The sequence below is a fragment of the Rhodnius prolixus genome, unplaced genomic scaffold, assembly GCF_049639745.1.
Source record: "Rhodnius prolixus isolate KJV_2025 unplaced genomic scaffold, Rpr scaffold_1, whole genome shotgun sequence".
Lineage (NCBI taxonomy): Eukaryota > Metazoa > Arthropoda > Insecta > Hemiptera > Reduviidae > Rhodnius > Rhodnius prolixus.
Window position 1 is genome coordinate 66,045,318 of NW_027411581.1, and position 22,069 is coordinate 66,067,386.

At 33.8% G+C, this 22,069-nt stretch overlaps 1 protein-coding gene across 3 annotated transcripts in view; it reads left to right on the top strand.

Annotated features, from left to right (window-relative positions):
* Top2 (DNA topoisomerase 2) overlaps nt 1-22,069 on the top strand; it is a 24,775-nt gene continuing 2,706 nt past the window's right edge. Inside the window, exons 1-27 of one of the 3 annotated variants that reach the window (XM_074112660.1) lie at nt 1,565-1,593; nt 1,673-1,780; nt 2,437-2,570; nt 2,660-2,840; nt 2,961-3,204; nt 4,891-5,103; nt 5,185-5,358; nt 7,011-7,250; nt 7,332-7,437; nt 7,680-7,870; nt 9,264-9,395; nt 10,081-10,291; nt 10,708-10,817; nt 10,975-11,205; nt 11,361-11,608; nt 12,497-12,731; nt 13,868-14,067; nt 14,158-14,293; nt 14,399-14,556; nt 14,977-15,118; nt 15,292-15,528; nt 16,548-16,784; nt 16,868-16,961; nt 17,064-17,228; nt 20,483-20,629; nt 21,027-21,149; nt 21,861-22,000. In XM_074112660.1, the coding sequence (XP_073968761.1) occupies nt 1,580-1,593; nt 1,673-1,780; nt 2,437-2,570; nt 2,660-2,840; nt 2,961-3,204; nt 4,891-5,103; nt 5,185-5,358; nt 7,011-7,250; nt 7,332-7,437; nt 7,680-7,870; nt 9,264-9,395; nt 10,081-10,291; nt 10,708-10,817; nt 10,975-11,205; nt 11,361-11,608; nt 12,497-12,731; nt 13,868-14,067; nt 14,158-14,293; nt 14,399-14,556; nt 14,977-15,118; nt 15,292-15,528; nt 16,548-16,784; nt 16,868-16,961; nt 17,064-17,228; nt 20,483-20,629; nt 21,027-21,149; nt 21,861-22,000 (4,551 nt within the window). In that variant the 5' untranslated portion in view covers nt 1,565-1,579. Of the gene's footprint in view, nt 149-323; nt 353-1,564; nt 1,594-1,672; nt 1,781-2,436; nt 2,571-2,659; nt 2,841-2,960; nt 3,205-4,890; nt 5,104-5,184; nt 5,359-7,010; nt 7,251-7,331; nt 7,438-7,679; nt 7,871-9,263; nt 9,396-10,080; nt 10,292-10,707; nt 10,818-10,974; nt 11,206-11,360; nt 11,609-12,496; nt 12,732-13,867; nt 14,068-14,157; nt 14,294-14,398; nt 14,557-14,976; nt 15,119-15,291; nt 15,529-16,547; nt 16,785-16,867; nt 16,962-17,063; nt 17,229-20,482; nt 20,630-21,026; nt 21,150-21,860; nt 22,001-22,069 lie in introns of those variants that run through there. The other 2 variants (XM_074112663.1, XM_074112662.1) reach the window with 2 other exon arrangements.

A 22,069-nucleotide genomic window follows, 5' to 3' on the forward strand; every position in this document is an offset into this window, starting at 1 on the left:
TTGGTTTGTGTGGGTTGGTTGCACTGTCAGATTCGGCTTCTGTAATAGCGGCAACTGGACAGCCCATTTTGTTACGTATTCGTTGTTTGGTGTTTTGGCAAGTCGATTGTGTACCGAAGCTAATTCATCGCAACTGCTTATCAAACAGGTAATCTCTTTCTAAACTTATTACTTCCCTTCAACATTTAACCTTTGAGTTTTATAAAACAATATGTAAGCTGTGAATTACACATCTTACCATTGAGTATGCAGTGGTCATCATTAAAACCATCATCTCAAATTGTTTGTTTTGGTGTTAGAAGTTTCTTGGATCTTAAATTTTTAAAGAAGTCAAGGCGATGTGGTTAAGCAGGTATATCTACCAGATATTTGTGATTTTTTGATTTTTTTGCTTCAAGTGTGAACTTGTTTTCTATTGATATCGTTTTGATGCTTCAAGTTTCTTTTTGCGCCAGTACGCTTTATATTTAATAATATCTTCCAATAATCCCTCATATTTGTATTGTGTTCCTACTTAATTAGATAATTAAGTCAACTCTACTAGCAAGCTATAAAGACTTGGAAGTAAGGCGCCCATGACCTCAGATGTTGATCACTTACACATTTTTAAAAAAAAGTCTGTAATGCTGATGAAAGTTGTCTATGCGGCCCCCCTCAGATAGAAGTATTGAATATAAATTGACTAATATTTAATTTAATTTGTAAGGATTATTTGTTTTATCAATAGAGTATCGAGCTTAGTGCACTTACTCCGAGATCCTGTCAGGAACTGAACTTTCTCAATCTTCGCAGATTCACTGCCGCCATATTCTCACACGATACTTCGCGATGCACTTAGCATCATCGATCAAGTGTAGTGGTCTTTTCCTTTTCCCATCTGATTTATTGTATAGCATATTTTAGATACTATGTCTACCTCCGTTATCTTCTCTCTGCTGCTTCTTAGTCTCAACTGGCTATTTTCATTCAGAAGTTCTATTGTGCTAAGTCTTGATCTAAAGTCTGGCGTAATTTTTATAGTTTTGAAGGATTTATTAAAGCGCCATTCTTGGTGTTGAATACGTGAGATGGTATTCCTGGTAGATTATTGTTTTTGGTGCTCCCCAGGAAGCATTCTATCGGCGTTAATCTCCACTTGGAAGTGCCACTAATAAGTTTGTTCGCTACATAAAGTAGGGGCAGTGTTTTGAGATTATAAATCATTTTAACTGTTTGGAGATTGTGTTTGTACCACCTCGTTATAATAGATGAAAAATACTGTTTAGGTAACCCTCCAGAAGCCAAAAAAATAAAAATAAATAATTAACTGCCTGGAAAACTTTAATTTTGAAAAGTGTATTATTAGTTTCACAATTTTTAACGATTCTTTGTGGTGCGGCGTTGAAAGTTTTCAAAACCTGAAATATACATCCAACATTCATCTGTGAGCCCTTATCTTAATTAAAAAAAACAAAAACAGTTGTTTAAGGAATACTCGTATCTGGAAGGAAGTGGCAATGGTTTGTTCTTTTCGCGGTTTTATAAATATGAAATTACTTGTCAAACATTCAATATCTAAGCAACATCCAGAACCTGGAGCATGCTACTACAAAAGTAAGTAGGGTGCTTCAATAAAAGTTGAAATTATTTATTTATTATTAATATTTAATTATACTGGTTAATGCTATTTTAGGTTTATCCCACATCGTGACTATTTTAGAGGTTTTCTAAAGTTTTACAAATATCAAAACAACTTACAAAACCATTTAAGTAACTTTGGAACGTCTAACTCAATGTCAAGGTGAAATTAAAAACTGATCTATAAAGAAAGTATCTTCTACATTAAATAATCCCTGCAAATTAGCCGAAACCAAATCTATAATTTCAGTACAAGGCTTGCTGTCTGAGAAGTTGGCTGATTTTCTTTCGCATTGGAACAACCAGATCTAGATCTGAATTTCAGGAAGCTGGGTTTTGTTCTTCTTCCGCTTTACTTTCCTGTGTCTCTCTCTGTTTCTTAGTTAAAAGTTTTAATTTTTTTCGAAAATACTCCTACTATTTTCTCTAATTTTTGTAAATAGATTAAATTCATGTAAAACTAGATCGTGTATTTGAATGCATTGTCTAGGAAACTTCGTTTTTGGTACAGTTCTAAGGAAGTGGGTGCCCGCTTCAGGAGATTTCTGTTTAATTTACTGTTTTACTAAAATCTAGATAATATTAGTAAGAATTAGGGTTTTAATTTTTAATTGAAGAAAATATAAGTTAGTACCTTGAAATTAGTTTAAGAGATGAGATGGTCGTCTATGTTTATTGTCTCATATTTTGGTCATCAACCGGTTCCGTGTGTTTTTATTTTTTTCTAGATACCTAAGTAACATTGTCACCTCGAACTTAGTGAGTCTGAATGAATACTACTTAAAACGCTTTTGTAACTTTTATTTTTATACATTTCAGAGAAATAAAAATGGACGAAGATGGTGATAATGTGGCTCCACCAGCTACGAAAAATGATGCGATGTCTGTAGAGAAGATATATCAGAAAAAATCTCAACTGGAACACATTTTACTGCGACCAGACACGTATATTGGTAAACGTTTTTTTTTTTTTAAATTTAGCTTGAAAAAAATATATTTATTTTCATTTTATTGAGGTTATATTTTTGTTTTTTTCAATTAGGTTCCGTTGAGCCGGTCACCGAACAGATGTGGGTTTACGATACAGAGACTGAGTCAATGGTACAGAGAGAGATTTCCTTTGTTCCTGGACTTTATAAAATATTTGATGAAATTTTGGTTAATGCGGCCGACAATAAGCAGCGAGATCCTACAATGAACTGTATTAAAATTACTATCAATCCGTAAGATATCTGTTCTTTTCTTTTTTTCCTGCTCTCTTTTTTAAACTTATATTAACAATTAAAAAAAATGACTTTAGTACACTTGATGGTAAAATTGTATGTGTGTGTTTTTCTTTATAGGGAGGAAAATGTTATATCCATTTGGAACAATGGCCAAGGGATTCCAGTGGTCATGCATAAAGATGAGAAAATGTTTGTCCCAACAATGATTTTCGGTCACTTGTTGACCTCATCTAATTACAATGACGAAGAAGAAAAAGTGACAGGTGGTAGAAATGGTTACGGTGCAAAACTGTGTAATATATTTAGTACCAAATTCACTGTGGAAACTTCGACAAAAGAGTATAAGAAAGCATTTAAACAGGTAAAATTTATAGATAATTTTCTTTTTTGTTCTGTATCTTAACACTACGTTACTGCTGTAAGATGTATGATTTGGCTACACGTTTTCTATTTCCTATAATGAAAAAATTGCTGAAACTCACAAGCGACTAAACCTAGCCCTAAGCGGAAATGGAAAGAAGATTAATTTTCACTAATTTCCTTTCGTAAGGGGAAGTATTGTAGCTGGATAGGTTTTTCGTAAATCAGTTTTCACAGGAAATGCCTTAAATGTAGGCGCCAAGGGTTAATTCTCTTAACTTGGGATGTGAAGTATGATGTTAAGATTATCACTTTAATTGGAATCTTATTCAACTCAACTCAGCTCAACTGTGGCACTAAGGCCCGTGTAGGGCCTTGGCTTCCGCCAGTACCTCACCCCAAAGCCTCTCTATCCAAAGCCTTCCTTCTCCACCTGTGGACAAGTGGTGACAAGCACACGGCGGTACTGTCGATACCATTTGGCTCGTTCGTGCGAACGGACACCATTGTTATCATCATCATCATCTCTCCTCCATAAATCACACATTAGCCAGGAGGATTGGGTGGGAAGATCAAGTACAGCCGTCCTCCTATTCTTTCTATACTGCCTGCCATCTTGGACACGTTCCATCATTCTGAAGCCATTTATTATTATTATTGATTGTACAATATTGCAAGCAATTAATTTTTGGAACATGGTCCCCGCGTTGTAAAACGGGATAATAAGATCTTTTTGGGATTGTGCCATATATTTTTTTTGTGGAATTAGATTTGAAATGCCATTGCTAGGATTATAAATGATTTCAATAAAGTTTTCAATGACTCCTGGGAGATCATTTTAGTCGTCGAAAGCTCCTTTTCTGTGCACTGTGCTAGGTCCATCGTCTTAAGATAATTAATCACTTACGATTTTATGATTGCATTGAGAGGAACTCCTATAAATGTTTATTCTCAGCTCAACTCAACTGTGGCACTACAGCCCGTGGCCTCCGCCAGTACCTGACCCCAAGCCTTCCTTCTCCACCTGTCTTACATCTAGTTCCCGGAGATCCTCTTCCACATCGCACATCCAACGCAGCCTAGGTCTCCCTCTCGGTGTCTACTGCCTCCAGGGTGACCCTCCAGCGGCGCTCTTCGTGGTGCTCTCTCACTCTCCCATCCTCTGTACATGTCCCACCCAACGCACAACCTTCCCTGCTTGACGACGAACGACTAAATCCTCTTCCCCCGTATATAACTCTCTTAACTCCGCGTTTTTTCCGGCACCTCCAGACTCGCATCTTGGCACACTGGTCCATAGATCGCCTTCCAATACTTTTCTTTCCTTTGCGGTTCAATTTCGATTCGTCTACATGCCTCAACGTCCCCGAGTCTGAGCCGTACCATACAACGGGTCTAAGGACTGACTTGTAGATCGTCAATTTGGGGCTTTCTTGAAAGAGATATATTATAGAATGTCCGCCTTAGCGCTACCAGGACACCTATTTCTGGCCAATATTGTACTTTCTATATCTGGGCTGACCTCATTTTTGTTAGTGAAAACAGCTCCTAGATATTTAAATTCACTAACACCCTCAAACCCTGAAACATCTTGCTCGCCGTGTTGTGACCAATATTTATTTCTAATTACCTTCGTCATAATTGGTTACCCAGCAAGTCATTAAATAAGTAAAATAAAATGTTCCAGACGTGGAGAGATAATATGGGCAAAGCGGAAGATGTAAAAATTAAAGAATCGTCAGAACAAGATTACACTAAAGTTACTTTTAGTCCTGATTTATCAAAATTTAAAATGGAAAAATTAGACAAAGATATCGTTGATTTGATGTCAAGAAGAGCTTTCGACGTAGCAGCTTCTACAAGAGGAGTAAAAGTTTTCCTTAATGGAACCAGATTACCTGTAAGTAGAATATAGTAAGTAGTTCTGATTAACTTTATCTTAATTGTAATAGCATTCTAATTAAAGTTTATTTTTCTATAGGTAAAGAATTTCAAGGATTATATTGATTTGTACATTAAAGATAAATCAGACGATGCAGGAATCCCATTAAAAGTAGTTCATGAAAGTGTGAGCGACAGATGGGAAGTTGCTGTTACTATTTCCGAAAAAGGTTTTCAACAAGTGTCATTCGTGAACAGTATAGCCACTACAAAGGTGAATTTCCCCTTTTAATATCTTTCCGAAACTCATTAGTTTGGTCAGTTGTCTTAGGAAGGTGAAAGCCATATTGTGCAGGGATTTTGACTTCCTGCGAAATAACTCCAACCGAACAACACATCTCAAACTCTGAAAATTCCAATCAACTAAGACAGTGATGGCGAACCTATGACCCCGCGGGTCAGACACTGGACACCCGTGCAAGCTTTTTCGCTGACCTACACAATTGCTATAGGCAACCATTTGGTTTTTTACGCGGGTTGATTTAGAATTTTTCTAATTGTGGTGGATAATTTATATTCTATCTGTATTTTTTTCAATCACGCATTGACACAAAAGCAATTTAAATGTTATCTATAACCTTTAGTTTGATCATTACAGTTCTAAAAACGCAAATGACGACAAATGCTTTTGTAGTATTTGAAATAAAGCAAAAGTGTTTACAAAACATCAAATAAAACGTATAATTTTACTCATATTTTGTTTGTTAAAAAAAATCGACAACCCAAAGCAAATAACCATATTTAGATTTTTATTCAGATAAAACACACTTTTGTAAGGTTATGTTTGTAAAAAGAGACTTCCATAGCCACTTGTTTCGTCCCGTTTTACCCGTTAAACCAACTGAATTTGAAAGATGTTTAGTTTTGAAAATAACAGTTTAAAATTTTTAAACTTAACTCTTGTGCAAATGGGCATTAGTGACCCAAGAGCTAGTACTAAAAAAAAAATGAACAAAATTTGACCCATGTCTCAAAAAGGTTCGCCATCCCTGTTATGCAGCATATATTTTTGGCCCAAAGAGATGATGTAATTGGCGTATATTGGGCGTGCCACTATGATTCTTCCAATTAGAGTCATATTATGCTTGATTTTTAGGGCATTTCCGCCAAAATAGAGTATTTCTTGTCCAAATTTAACGGAGAAGGGTATAGAAAGCTAGAAAAAATAAGAATCTTTCGTCTGCTTTTGAGTTCTGTAAAGATAAGGAATAAGCTTGCCATGCCCATCTTTCTACCTAGTTCCAGAAAAGGTAGGGCGAGATTCTGAAATGTAGATTGCTGGAACGATATTCTAAAAGTCGGTCTACATTTCTTACATATGCAGATTATATCGATGATGAGTAGGTTGTTCAGTCTAATGTATCGTTTTTAACCAGTAAAGCGTGTTTGACGTGTATTCACATTGTGAAAAATATAAAATTGCCATTAACTATAAAAATTCAAAATTTTAATAAAATACAATAAGAATATTATTTGGTGGTAAGTTTCCTTTATCTTACCGATAGAACTGCGGTGGGAGCCAGCCAAATGATAAATGGTTGGTACATGTTTGGTCTCCGCATTAGAGATTGGGGAATTACGCACACAGATAGGAGCTCTCAACCCTTGAGCGATGCCTTTTTACCTTAGATAGAGGTTCAGACCTCAGTACGAGCATGATTTCATTTTGCACAGAAGTCAAAGGTCTTTTTCTTGTAAAAGCTCTTGCGTCCATAGTTAACTGGAGCAATGCATGGAGAATTCCTCAAACTGCTTATAATATAATAACTGGCATTTTATTTAGAGAATACCTATTTATACTAAGCATAACTGTGAATGAATATTTCTTAAGTTTAGGTTATACAAACTAAACTATACCATTTTCAGGGAGGCCGCCATGTAGATTATGTGGCCGATGCACTTTGCAAACAGTTGTTAGAAGCGATTAAGAAGAAGAATAAAGGCGGAATGACCATTAAGCCTTTCCAAATTAAGACCCACATGTGGCTTTTTGTTAACTGTTTGATAGTCAACCCAACTTTTGACTCGCAGACAAAAGAACATATGACATTACAAGCAAAAAATTTTGGCTCTAAATGTTCTTTATCGGAAAAATTTATGAATCAGGTATTCTTATTTTTTAAAATAATTTTTTTGCTAGAAAAATTAAATTCAGTATTATAATTTGAATGAAATAATTATTTAAAGGTAGCAAAAAGTGGACTGATTGAACAAATTCTAACATGGGCCAAATTTAAAGCGCAATCAATTTTAGAAAAAGCTGCTGGTGGGAAGAAAAAGTCTAAACTTAAAGGTACATATATATATTATATACATATATAATATATAAACTATATAATATGTATACATATACATATATACATATACATATTTATGCTCGCTGATGTCCTTAAGATGTTATACACGCTCCAACCCTCATGCAATTCGAACAAAATACTTATTATTATTTTAAAGGGTTTCATTTCTATGTAATTATAAGGTTTTTCTTTTTCTTAGCAATCACCTGACATATTGTGAATGTTTCTTTTTTTTTAGGCATACCAAAACTAGATGATGCTAACGACGCTGGCACAAAACATTCTTTGTCATGTACTTTAATATTGACAGAGGGAGATTCAGCCAAAGCGTTGGCTGTTTCTGGATTAAGTGTTATCGGTAGAGATAAATACGGTGTGTTCCCATTGAGGGGTAAATTGCTTAATGTTAGGGAAGCATCACATAAACAGGTCAGTTTTGATATTATACGAGGGTCGTTTGAAAAGTCCGTGCAAAAATAAAAACTACTTAATTTTTTGGGGTAAACCATTTTTATTTTTCAACATAGTCTCCTTTTAGGCTTATACACTTCGTCCAACGCTGCTCTAGTTTGTTGATCCCTTCCGAATAATAGGATTTGTCCAAGTCTGAAAAATAGCCATTCGTTTCTGCAATCACCTCCTCGTTTGAATAAAATCTTTTTCCCGCCAGCCATTTCTTCATATTGGGGAACAACTAGTAGTCCGAGGGAGCCAAGTCTGGAGAATAGGGGGGATGTGAAACGAGTTGGAACCCTATTTCCATTAATTTTGCGACCACAACTGCTGAGGTGTGAGCTGGTGCGTTGTCGTGATGGAAAAGGACTTTTTTGTGGGCCAATCGTGGGCGTTTTTCTTGCAGCTCGGTTTTCAAACGGTCCAATAACGATGAATAATATGCACCTGTAATAGTTTTACCCTTTTCCAGATAGTCGATGAGGATTATTCCTTGCGAATCCCAAAAGACAGTCGCCATAATCTTTCCGGCCGAAGGAACGGTCTTCGCCTTTTTTGGCGCAGATTCCCCCTTGGTAACCCATTGTTTAGATTGTTCTTTGGTCTCAGGAGTGTAGTGATGTATCCATGTTTCATCCACAGTGACGAAACGACGCTTAAAGTCCTGCGGATTCTTCTGGAACAGCTGCAAACCGTCCTTGCAACACTTCACACGATTTCGTTTTTGGTCAAGCGTGAGCAATCGCGGCACCCATCTTGCGGATAGCTTTGTCATGTCCAAATGTTGATGCAAAATATTATGTACCCGTTCATTCGAGATGCCCACAGTACTAGCAATCTCTCGCACCTTCACTCTTCTGTCATCCATCACCATATCATGGATTTTATCAAATGATTTCTGGAGTAGTAACCTCAACAGGGCGTCCAGAACGTTCAGCGTCACTTGTGCCCATATGGCCACTCCGAAAATTTTGAAACCACTTATTAACTGTTCTAATCGAAGGTGCAGAGTCACCATAATGTTTATCAAGCTTCTCTTTAGTCTCCTGAGGCGTTTTGCCTTTCATAAAGTAGTGTTTAATCAACACACGAAATTCTTTTTCGTCCATTTTTTGAAAATCACTCGACTTCCTCGATTCAAACGAATGCCAAACACAAAGAAATAGACCGATCTGGCTGAAACTTGGTGTGTGTTCTTCCAAGAGATGCTACTAACTAAACATAACCTCGATACGCGCCAGTAGTGCTATCTCTCTGACTTTGCACGGACTTTTCAAACGACCCTCGTATTTGTTATATATATTGTATTTTTTTGATCCTTTTTATTGTTGATACTCTGTTTTTCGATGCAAATTTTATTTACGTACAGATTTTAGAAAATGCCGAAATCAACAATATAATGAAAATCATGGGTCTGCAATATAAGAAGAAATACGAAACTAGAGAAGATATGGAAACGTTGCGATACGGCAAAATGATGATCATGACTGATCAAGATCAGGTTAGCTTTTTATTTTATTTATATACATATATAAATTCTCTTTTACCCAGAATTTTCGATATATACATATCGATTATAAAATCGATTATTTTTTACAAAGGATTTTTGTATTGTATTCCAAGAATGCGTGAGATAGTTTTACCAATTCTAGATTTGATGTTATTGTAAATAAAAAAATTAAACTCTTTTAAAAAATGATTTAGCTTCGTCCGTTTTTGTTATTGTCTAACGTCTTTTGTTTTGTACTTTTTCTCCGACATTTCGACAAGCTTTGTCGGTCATCTTTTAGATAGAGTATTTCAGAGAATTTTACAATCAAATAAAGTAATAAAGAAATTAGTTGATAGTCATTCATATTGTGAATGTTAACAGAGAAAATCTCGAACTCAAATTTGAGTAAACTCAAATTTACGTTTCTTCATAAATTTGGCCTCTTTTCTCTCTCTCTCTCTCTCTCTCTTTTTTTCTTTTTTTATACGAAGTTTGTTTCATATAAGAAAACTTTCATGAGAATTCTTAGAAAACTGCGAACATATGTATTGCATCAAATTGAACACTTAGAACTATTTCCGCTTCTATCAAGCAACTGTTTCTTAGAAAACCAAGTTTTCACTCATTTCTTAAAAACAGATATATTCCGATTGGTTTTTTTTAATATTAAAAAAAAACGTATGCTCTATTTCAGGACGGATCACACATTAAAGGGTTGATTGTCAATTTTATCCACTACAACTGGCCTTCACTAATCAAAATGCCATTTTTAGAAGTATTTATTACACCAATTATAAAGGCAACTAAGAGAAATGAAGTAATTTCATTTTATTCTATACCAGAATTTGTAGAGTGGAAAGCGGAAGTGGCTAATGTAAATAGTTATAACATCAAATACTACAAAGGTGACTTGATATGTATCTATAATTAATTGCTTTAAGTAGGAAATAGCAGAATTGGTAGCATGTATGATGTAAACTAGTCTGCTAAGGAGGAAAACAATAAATACCTCATTCAAAGGCCTAAGAGTAGGGGAGGCTAGTGATACTGAGGGTCGTGAATTTCCTTCGTAAAGTTCTATTTCATTTCAAAATACGGCCATATCACTTACACATTATTTTCACAAGAGTTAAATTTATAACTGAAATATTGTGTTTGAAGAAGAAATGGTCATCTTTGAAGAAGATCAATTTCTTTTTTGTTCCTGGGTGAGAGGATCTTGGGTTTTCTTTTAAAACTTTTTTCTAGGCCCTCCCAATCTGTACATCGTAACATCTGCTTTCATTGTACTAGTAAGAAATTTATTATCATTTACATCCAGGTTTGGGAACCTCCACTTCTCCGGAGGCAAGAGAATATTTTAGCAATATGGAACGGCATAGGATTAAGTTCAAATATAGTGGCCCAGAATGTGATCAACATATCATAATGGTACGTTTTATTCTTGTTATTTGGTACGTTTTTTAATTATTTGTTCTTTAATTTTATGTTAGTACAACGCTTCTTTTATTTTTAAACAAGACAGTAAAAATTTTAAATTTGTTGATGATTATTATACTCTTTTTAATTTTTTTTTTTTTTTTTCAAGGCTTTTAGTAAAAAATGTGTAGAACAACGTAAAGAATGGTTAACGAATTGGATGACGGATAGAAAGCGGCGTAAAGATTTAGGCCTACCGGAAGAATATCTCTATACAAAAGATACGAAATCCATTACTTTTAAAGATTTTATAAATAAGGAATTAGTTTTGTTTTCAAATATGGACAACGAACGATCCATACCTAATGTGGTTGATGGTCTGAAACCAGGTTCCAGAAAGGTTAGTTATCATTTTGATTCGCTTTATCAGCTGATTAATTCGTTAAAAAAAAAAATTCCTACATTTTTATTAATCGATGATTATTGATATTATTTATGATTGGTTATAAATCTATTATAACATCGATTTATTTTCTGCCCCTTTTTTTTTTATAGGTTTTATTCACGTGCCTTAAACGAAACGACAAACGTGAAGTAAAAGTAGCCCAATTGGCTGGATCGGTGGGGGAACACTCTGCTTATCACCATGGTGAACAGTCATTGATGACCACTATTATAAATTTAGCACAAAATTTTGTAGGATCTAATAATATTAACTTATTGCAACCAATTGGACAGTTTGGTACTAGATTACAGGGCGGCAAGGATGCTGCCAGTCCGAGATATATTTTCACCATGCTCAGGTAAATTTTTTTTTAATAACTGTTAGAACAACAATACACATTTAAAGTTCTCTCTTGGGCGCCACAAGAACATGTTAAATTTTCTTAAGTTGTATCTGCTTATAAATTCTCTGTTTGGGCTTGGATGTTATTTTATTCATAAATATGGCATAAATTTTGTGTTTTCTATTCACGACAAAGTTCTAATGGAAGCTATTTTAAGAAATAATCAGTTTTTTTTTTTTGTACGTCACTGTTGTTAATTTTTAAAGCTGCGATGATAAAGTTGAATGCAGACTATGGGGAAAAAAAGCCTGCGTCTGCTGTACAATTACGTCTAGTTTCCATTTTTATATTCAATCTATCATTTTATCTAATTTTTTAGTTTTATTATTTATTTAGTAATTTACAATCTGTATATGTACATACATGTATACAATCAGTAAATATGGAGAGAGTGATGAACTGGTGCGGGAAGAGCAGGAGGAGAGAAACTACCCAGCGGTAGCACTCTACATTTTATCTAACGAAGTTTAAATTTTATTTGTAACTCTTTTTAAAGTAGAAAGCCGTTTTTCCACTGTCACCAAAGCTTGATTCATCAGTTTGGTTTAGAAAATTTTATTTCTATTATGTTTCTATCGATTAGTATACTTTCAAACAGAGTAAGGGAGGTTATATGCATGTTATAATGTTTGTAAACAGTAAAATAACTTAGTGAAAACTTCCTATGTGTTTGAGATTTCTAATATTTTTCATTGACTTTATTTTATTGATTTTTTCATTTTAGAAAACATATATAAATGCACCTTTGAGCCCAATTACATTTTTTTTTTGTCAAAAATCATTGTAAATATTCTATTATTTAATTTACAGCTGAAAAATTGGTTTTTAAAATTTCATTTTTAGCCCTTTGACGCGACTGATTTTTCATCCGCACGATGATCCCCTATTGAGGTATCAACGAGACGATAATCAAAGAATAGAACCAGTATGGTATTGTCCAATCATACCAATGATATTGGTTAATGGTGCCGACGGTATTGGTACTGGCTGGATGACCAAAATACCTAACTATAATCCTAGAGAGATAATGGAGAATTTGAAGCGTATGATTAACGGTACAGAATCTCTGATTAATCTGGTAAGTTTTCAGGCCCATAATTGGGCCTTCTACTAAATTTGTTTTTGCCAAACAACATCAGTTATAGTGTCATCAAAATCTGTTGAGAAAAGTAGTATCTCTATAATAAAAAAGTAAATTTGTTTTGTACAGTGTTATTCTCTGACTTTAAAACGGTTACATTTACCTAAAACTATTTTTAACCTGAATCTAAAGTTAATTTCATATTCATAAATTTAAAAAAATAGTAAATAATATTTTAAAAAAATTATATACATTTATATTTGAGCCGTTTATTTTGAAAGTGGCCTAACTCCATTTATCTTCAAATCTAAATATTTAAGGGTTTGCGTTTCAATGAATTTAAAAATATACGTATAGGATACTAATGAGTCATACTGCTTAAGTGTATCTAAGGGTGTTAAATTTATAGTTCCTATTAAAATAGTGGCAATTATTAAGTGAATAATATGCGTTTTCTTATCAAGAATGGAGTTAGGCCACTTTCAAAATTAACATCCAGATTCATTATAAAATTTGAAGGTGCCCAAGTCCATTCAACATAATTTAAGATGCTTCAAATTGAAATAAAACCATACTTAATTTATTTTACATATCTTTAAAACTATTTCTTCTTCACTATCTGAACTAAATGGTCTTCTTCTGTTCTTCCCCATGGGTGATATAATTTCTAAAATTTAATATCAATTTTAAGTTTTATATTAATTAAACGCACTGGTTATACAACTAACGCAATTGTCCAAAAACTGAGGTTAACTTGTTAAATACTAATTAATTAAAATTGCTGCCTTCTGACATTATCAATAATATATTATTATCTTGATTTAAGTATAAATGGAGTTAGGCCACTTTCAAACTACACGGTTCAATTATTGAACTAACTCTAAAAACTTGTGTCAATAATTTATCGTATTTGCTCGGAATATGAGCAGCCTGAAATGCTTTACTGATAAATAACAGGAAGTTGTACATGTAACCATGGCAACCGGAAAAAATTGACAAATGGAGTTAGGCCACTTTCAAAATAAACGGCTCATTTGTTCCCTAATTTAACTATTCTTTAAGAAATCAATAGACTTGTTTGTGATTTATTCTTATGACTTAATTTATTTGTAAAAAAATGTTAATGTTTTTAGAAACCTTGGTATAAGAATTTCAAAGGTGACATAGAGCATCTGATAGATGGCAAGTTTGTAGTGTCCGGAGAAGTAGGCATCATCAATGATGAGAAAATAGAAATCACAGAACTACCAATAGGCACGTGGACACATCCTTATAAGGAAACAGTATTAGAGCCAATGCTGAACGGTACAGATAAACAGCCTGCAACTATAACGTAAGTATTTTAGTACTTCGTATAAAACTGGCAAGAAAATATTTTAGTCATTTTTTTTATGTAAATGAACATCTGTTTGTCAAACCGTAGAGATTTCAAAGAATATCACACTGATACCACTGTGAGGTTTGTCATCAGCTTATCGTCGGACAAATTGTACAATGCGGAGAAAGATGGATTACATAAACTTTTTAAAATACAGACTACCGTTAGTTTATCTTCAATGGTAAATATTAGCGCTTGCGCTGTTATCCTGATTTTATAAAATTTGTTTTATTTATTTAATTGAAAACGTGGTACTATTATTATTATCATTATTCTCTGTTTTTAGTGTGCATTTGACAGACATTGTTGTCTAAAAAAATACGATGCAGTTAGTGAAATCATGAAAGAATTTTTTGATTTACGACTGGAATATTATGTAAAGAGAAAAGCATATCTTGAGGGTATGTTACAAGCAGAAGCTGACAAACTGAGCGATCAGGCCAGGTAAGAATGAGGAGATATCTCTTAGTTTATAGGGGCCATCTGAATTTTCAGCGAACCTTTTAGGAACTCAACTTTTAGATTTATCTTTTCTTTTTTTTTTTTTTTTTTTTTTTTTCTTTTCGAAGTCTCTGATCCAACACCTTGGAATAGTTTATAAGAGAAGCTTGACTTCCATTTATAAAGCTTCTTTTTTAGTTATCCCCGAATGTGAGAGAAATTATTGGTGTATGCATGTAAACAGCCATACGATCATAGTGCAGGAGTGTTGATATTGATGTGCTATTTGACAGCTATAAGACATAAAAAATTTTGTACAAAACGTACATAAAATTATTTTTTTTTCGGAAAATAGAATAATAAAACGCCAAGAATCTTCCTGAATTATTTTCCTTTGTTCTATATTTTTGTTTTTATTATTAGGTTCATCATAGAAAAATGTAATGGAACGCTTGTAGTTGAAAACAAGAAGAAAGTAAAACTGATTGAGGAATTACTTAAAAGAGGGTACAGATCTGATCCAGTGAAGTATTGGAAAGCGAAACAAGTACGAGAAGGCGAAATGGTAATGAAGCATGAAATATATCTTTAAATTAATAATTATAATTTTGAATAAAGCGATGAAGCTAATTTTCTCTCTCTCTTTCTGTCTCATATTTCAGCAATTACTTATGATTAGTCACAGTCCACAACCGGAAATAATCACTAATCTTCTAAACCAATTTTTTTTTTGTTCAGGACGAAGAGGAAACCCCAGAAAGGAATGAAGATGCTGAAGCTGCAGAAGAAGAAACAGCTGTACAAGGAGCTGCAGATTTTGATTATCTACTAGGCATGACAATGTGGTCGTTGACACTAGAAAAAAAAGAAGATTTGATCAACAAGAAGAATATAAAGATAGCCGAATTGGGTGCACTGAAATTAAAATCTGCTGGAGATATATGGTTGGATGATCTTGACGCTCTTCATAAAAAAGTAAGTAAATTTATTATAGTTCCACATATGTTCCTTATGAATATAAACTATTAACGTATATATATATTATACTGACGACAAAACAGTGTAATAATACAGAATTAGCTCTTTAGAAGGGAAATTCTGGCACTCTGATGAAAACAAAATAGAAAATTTTCTCGATTATAATTCTTTTCTTACTAAGTAAAAATCAACTTTTTGATACTATTTTCTCTTATTATTGGTGCAAAAAAATCACACTCAATTAAAATCAACTGTGTAATGCCCAACTTTACCTCACTAGTGGGGAAAAATTCACATTAGTGTCACTTTCCTCACTAGTGAGTGAAAATACTTTATTGTGCTTCCTTGATATAAGAAGTTTTGTTATTAAATATTTTCTGTAAAACTTTAATAAGCTTATTTAACGTAACTAGTGAGGAATTGTAGAAAAAGGTAAATCATTTTTTTCTGCAACCATGTAGGAATGTTCTCATTACTCAATTAAAATCAGCTGTGTAATGCCCAACTTTACCTCACTAGTGGGGAGAAATTCCCATTAGTGTCACTTTCCTCACTAGTGAGTGGAAAAACTTTATTGTGCTTCCTTGATATAAGAAGTTTTGTTATTAAATATTTTCTGTAAAACTTTAATAAACTTATTTAACGTAACTAAATAATTAAAAAAACGAATATTAAAAAAATAAAATAAAAATTGAAAGAAATATAGAAATAAAAATAATATTTTAATAAATAATTAGATATTTTTAATTATAACAGTTAAAAAGGTTATGGTGTTACCTTATAGAAATTTAAAGTGGATTCTAGTGATGCCTGTTTAGTTTTTTTTTTTTTTTTTAGATAATAACCCTAATGGTTGCAGAAAAAATATAATATTTAACTCGAGTGTAAAGTATTTTCCTCACACTCGGCAATTTGCACTTGCACTAGCCTCGCTTCGCTCGCTCGTGCCTGCAAACCCTGCCTCGTGTGAGGAAAAGTACTACTTTCCGCACTTGTTAAATAAATAATTATTTCAGTTAGACGAAGTTGAGGAAAAGGAACGTCAAGAAGAATTAGCTAATATGTCCGGCCAAGGAGTTCCTGTCAAAGGAAAAGGAAAGGGAGCAACGTTAGGGAAAAAAAAGGCAGCGTTAGCTAAGGAAGTGTTGCCATCTCCGATTGCTCGTCGAATTGCTCCGGAAATTGGTGAAGATATGAAGAAAAAAGCGGAAACGGCCGTTAGATTGAAAGAAAAAAAATTGAAAGGCCCAACGGTTAGTTTTTTTTGCCTTGTTTGGAATTTAATTTAATTCATTTATGCTATTTAGCTTAGTCGAACGTCTTTTGTTATCTTTAGAAAAAAGAAAGAAAGGAAGCAGGTGAAGATGGCAAAGATAAGTTCGATTTAATTGAAGAAGGAGTTCAAAAGGCGACTAAGAAAGTTAAAAAAGGTAAGCTACTTTTTTTAGATAATTAAAAATGTTTTTATTATTACAAAATTTAAAAGACCCTCTCTCATCACATGCATACATTTTCTCGTTCTATGTATAAAGAGTTGAAACAAGTTAAGAGTACGGCCGGTAGTAAAAAGAGTCCAAAGAAAAAGAAGAAGAACCCATGGGATTCATCAAGTGAATCTGACACTTTTCACTCTGATGATTCCATGCCAAACGTACAAGAACTGGTACCCGAGAGGAAGGTAGCTAGAAGAAGTGCAGGTGAGCTATAATGAATGAGTTTTTACTCCTTAAATGCGACTATAACGTAACTGCTATGCTCTAGACACAGTAAGCAATTATGGATAACTTTCTTAGACATTGAAACAAATTTTTGTTATTTTTGTTCACACAGTTGTACATACGTAAAACGCACTTAACCCTAGAAAACGAGACAAGGCTGTGTCATACATGACACCTACTTTTTTTTTTTAGTTTCAGCGCATGCGAAAAATGGTAGGACAGCCCTTTCGCGTTCAGTACCCTAGTTATATGTATCTTTTGCAACCTTTAGGCTGGAAACATAGTGGAGCGGCGAGCAAAGCGGCGATGATAGCGAAGAGCAAAGCGGCGAAATCAAACGCAAGTAAACATATGGGACCGCGCATAGTGGCGAGCAAAGGGAAGATAGAGCAACGCTATCTATAGAGCGTAGAGCAAAGCGTTATGACATGTTTGATTTCTTCGCTCTCATCGCGCTCAATTTTTAAAGGTTATTGTTCAAAGGTTATGGATATTGATACATTTATTGGTTTAGTTTGTTTAAAGAAACCTCTGTGGGACCATAATATTTGCGAAGCTACAATAGTTTTTAATAATTAATAGTTAAAATTAATTAACAATTAGTAGTTAATGGAGAATTCAGGTAATTTTTGCTACATTTAATTTGGTTCTCAATTCCTTAATGCTAACTTTCATCTAAATACTAGGCAAAATTAAATTACATTTTCACGTCCTACTACTTCTGATCAGAACGAATTCTCCAATCCTTCTTCTGTAGCGTCGTACTACTCCAGTTTTTTAGATGAACAACATTAATTTACGACAAATCATGGAGTAGTGATTTAATAATTTTTTATTATTTTTTTTAATTGACTAATTTCTTTTTATCTGCGTATATTTCTATTTTTTTATTTATTTTTTTCTAACCTTAAAGTAACTGCTAGGATTAATGGGGTTACACAGATTTGTATTTAGTTAATTTTTCTATATTGTGCCTAACTTTTGTTGTGAGTTGTATTATTCAAAAACAATAAAATTTGATTTTGATTAATGGGGTTACACTGGGCTAGTATGTAATCAAATGTTGATATAGACATTCGAAAATACGCATGAAACTTGCCAGTATGCTCCCGAAGTTGTTGGTAAAAGTGATGAAATTCACCAAGTTCATTTCTAGACTTATTTATGTCATGTACAATGCAGCTCCTGCTTCTAAGCTGCTGCAAATACTAAATTTTCAAGGAAGAATTTTCATATATAAATCGTTCCTCCATCCTGTTTCGTCGAAAGGAGAACGCGTCTAAACTCGTCACTATGTGCACGCGATTCTTTGCTCACCGCTCCACTATGTTTCCAACCTTAGGGGCTTTTTTAAAAAGAAAAATTTTTAAGAGTACAATTTTTATTATAATATTAATAGTTCATAAAACAACAGTTTCAAAAAGATATGGGGGGAAGGGGAACTTCGCCACGTAGGACTGATGCGGAACTGATAACGGGCTGAGCAGAACTGAACTTAGACAGCGTTTGGGCAGAACTGGCTGGCCTGGTCGGAGTGGAAGTATTTATATGTTATAAGGTGGCTGTTATCAAAGAGAATAGGTATGCGCTGAGTCTAGAGGTTTGGTGTATAAAACTCCATCTTATTCAGTCTTTAATAAACTAAGTGGGAAGGTCATTTTTACCGCGCTTTCCATTACGCGGTTTTTGAAGTTATTTTGCTGGTTTCTCCTGGTAGGTGTCCATACTTGGGACACTGCCTTGTTGACAATACTTGCTACTTGCTACATTTTCATGATTGTGTGGTTGATAGATTTGATTTTTCTCATACAGTGATTCCATTTTTTCATTCTACGAGGGGGGGCACTATTTATATTTTGAGCCTAATAATAAAAAAAAAACAGTAATTTGTCATTGAAAATGACTTTATTATTTTTCAAAATATTCTCCTTTATGATCTATACACTTCTGCATACGTTCGAACCACTTGTCAAAGCATTTTTTTCCATTCCGCTTGAGACACCTCCAAAACATGGTTTTTGTGAATGTATCAACGGCTTTCTTCTGCCGACGAAAATCGTTGTCCACGTAATTTATTCTTGACGTTCGGAAACAAAAAGAAGTCATTTGGTGCGAAATCAGGACTGTACGGCGGATGAGCCGATTTAATTCGATTTTTTGAGTGCACAAATAGTCGGTTGTTAGACGAGATGTGTGACAGCTGGCATTGTCTTGATGAGGAATGATCCGACGGCGCTTGTTTGTTTTCCTAATTTCATCGAATACTTGCGGCAAACAAATGTTTGTGTACCATTCAGAATTGACCGTTCTACGTTCCTCTGAAGGCACTATTGTACCCAGTGTTGCCAAGGCTTAAAATATAAGTAGTGCCCCTCGTAATTTGGATGTTTTTTTGATTGTAGTACATTTTTATCTTTATTATTTTATTTATTTGTATTTGTATGCGTTTGGCAAATGAATTTCATAAAAAATGACATCTTTTTGGTTTGTCATATCATTTACTCATATCACATCTATTTATTCACATGAGATATACTTCTAATTCCAATAAATGGTTGATTTAACCCCGTAAGGGTTGAAAAAATGAAATAGTTGAGGTATACTTGCTAAATATGCCTCATGACCACAGCCTTCTAGTCGTTCTAGGGTTAAGATGAATGCTTAAAATTTCACTCCTTCCATTTTTTTTTTCTTAAGATTAAATTTAAGTTGTTGTTCATTATTTTTGGTGACTGATTCATAGTTTCAATAGGATGAAAAAATAATTGCCATTTCAGTCGTGTTACATTTATTCTGCCGAACTTTCGACCTACTAGGTCATCTTCAGGGCTAGTTTACAAAGTAATATTTTTACATTACAGGGTTGGTGTGTCTTCTGTCTTGTCTGTTCATGGACTAAATGACCTAGTCCATAGGTCGAAAGCTCGGCAGAATATTTGTACCACGACTGAAATGGCAATTATTTTTTCAACCTATTAAATTTAAGCTGTTTACATTGATGTAACCCTCTCACACACAATAGAGAGATAGAGATTGCTTAAAACTACTTTTATGAATTCGAGATAACCCTAAAAACTTTTGTTTCAAGATTTTTTTTAAATTGTTGACAAAAAAAATGTGTAGGCGAGCAAATATACTCGTATATTGAGAAAAGGAAAACAGCTGTGAAATTTCCTAGTTATCAGCAAAAAAAATCTAGTAATTTAAAGTACCAATGTTATGTTGTATTTCAGCTGCAAACATTAAATTCAAATTTGGATCTGATGAAGAAGGCTCTGATGGTTCCTTTAGATCTATGAAGAGTTTGAACAAGAATGGACGTAGAAGTGAGTTCAGTTCTTCCGAAGATGAAGCCAGGACTAAACCATTCACTGTGAAATGTAAGCTATATTTTTACTTCCATAATCTTCTTGGCTGCCTTTTTAAAAGAACGCTCGGATGCAGCAAATTTGCCTTGAGCTCTATTATTTGGACCACTTGGAGGCTTAGTATCCTAGAATCTTTTCTCGTCCAAAGTATTTTGGATCATCCTTTTAGATCGATTACCTATCTTCAACCTTAGCTTTTTTTTTGTTTTTCTTTGAAAAGATTGAACAGTTAAGAATAAAACTGTTTCTAGCGCTAATCGCCGCAGACGATGCAGCTTTCCAATTAACTTTTTATATATAATTATCGAACTTCCTTTTAAATTGTCGAACTTTTGATCCAAACTCTACCTCAAAACTTTGTGTTTTTTTATTTTATTGTTTTTAAATTCGATTTTCTAAATATTTCCAGCTTCGGCGGAATCAGATGGACATGTTTCGGATAAAGCATTATCAATATCGGATGACAGTCCACCAAAAAAAAGTGACGTAGAGGTGGAAAAAGAAAATGAAACTAAAAAGAAAACTGCTAAAGGTATGTAAACGAATGATAATTGGTTTCTTTTGTGAAAAGTGCCATTTTCTTCTATGTTTCAAACATGAAAGCTGTGCCAAATTTTTTAGAATCAGAAATTACCAGTAGAAGTATCCAGGCCATTTGGTGTAGTACGTCAATTCCATATAAATATCCTTTAGTTATTTTTAAGCCGAATTTTGAATAATGTCTTAGTTTCTTCACGGCGCCACGGTAGCCGAGCGGGTTAAGAGGCGAGACCTGCAAAGCTAATATGTATTGTTGGTTTAGTGGGTTCGATTCCCGGTCTTGGGCCTTGGATTTTATTTAATGGTTAAATGAGAAATAGTAAAATACGTTTGCTATTCGCCTCCGTCCATGAGACCTAGTAAATGGTAGTTGGACGTTAAGCCCCGCCTGAAAAAATAGGCGATTACTTTTTTTTTTTACTTTTCTTTAGAATAATTTGTAAACATCCAGATCTCTCTCCCGTTTTTTGCCTTTTAAACCTGAAGGTGAATTATATTATTATTCGAAAGGTTGGCGTAAAGATTGCTGATTTCTTTTTTAAAAAAAATCTAAACTCAAGATATTTCAGAAATAATAACAACGACAGATCTAGTACCTTCATTTTCTTTACTTTGTATTTAACTTTTATTCTTAATCCAAAACTGTTTTATCTTCAGCATCTTTGTTAATGTTATTTACCACAATGTAAAACACTTATTCTAGGCCGCCCCAAAGTAGCCAGCAGTAAGAAAACTACAGACGAGGCCAAAAAACCAAAAGCAAAACGTGGGAAAAAACAGGCTTTTGGAAGTGGTTCTGAAAGCAATTCAGATGATATATTTTCATCACCATCTAAAAAGAAGGTAAACCATAAATTAACTATCGTAATTTCTTTTTATTTATTACTTTTTATTTTCTCTTGCGTGCAAGGA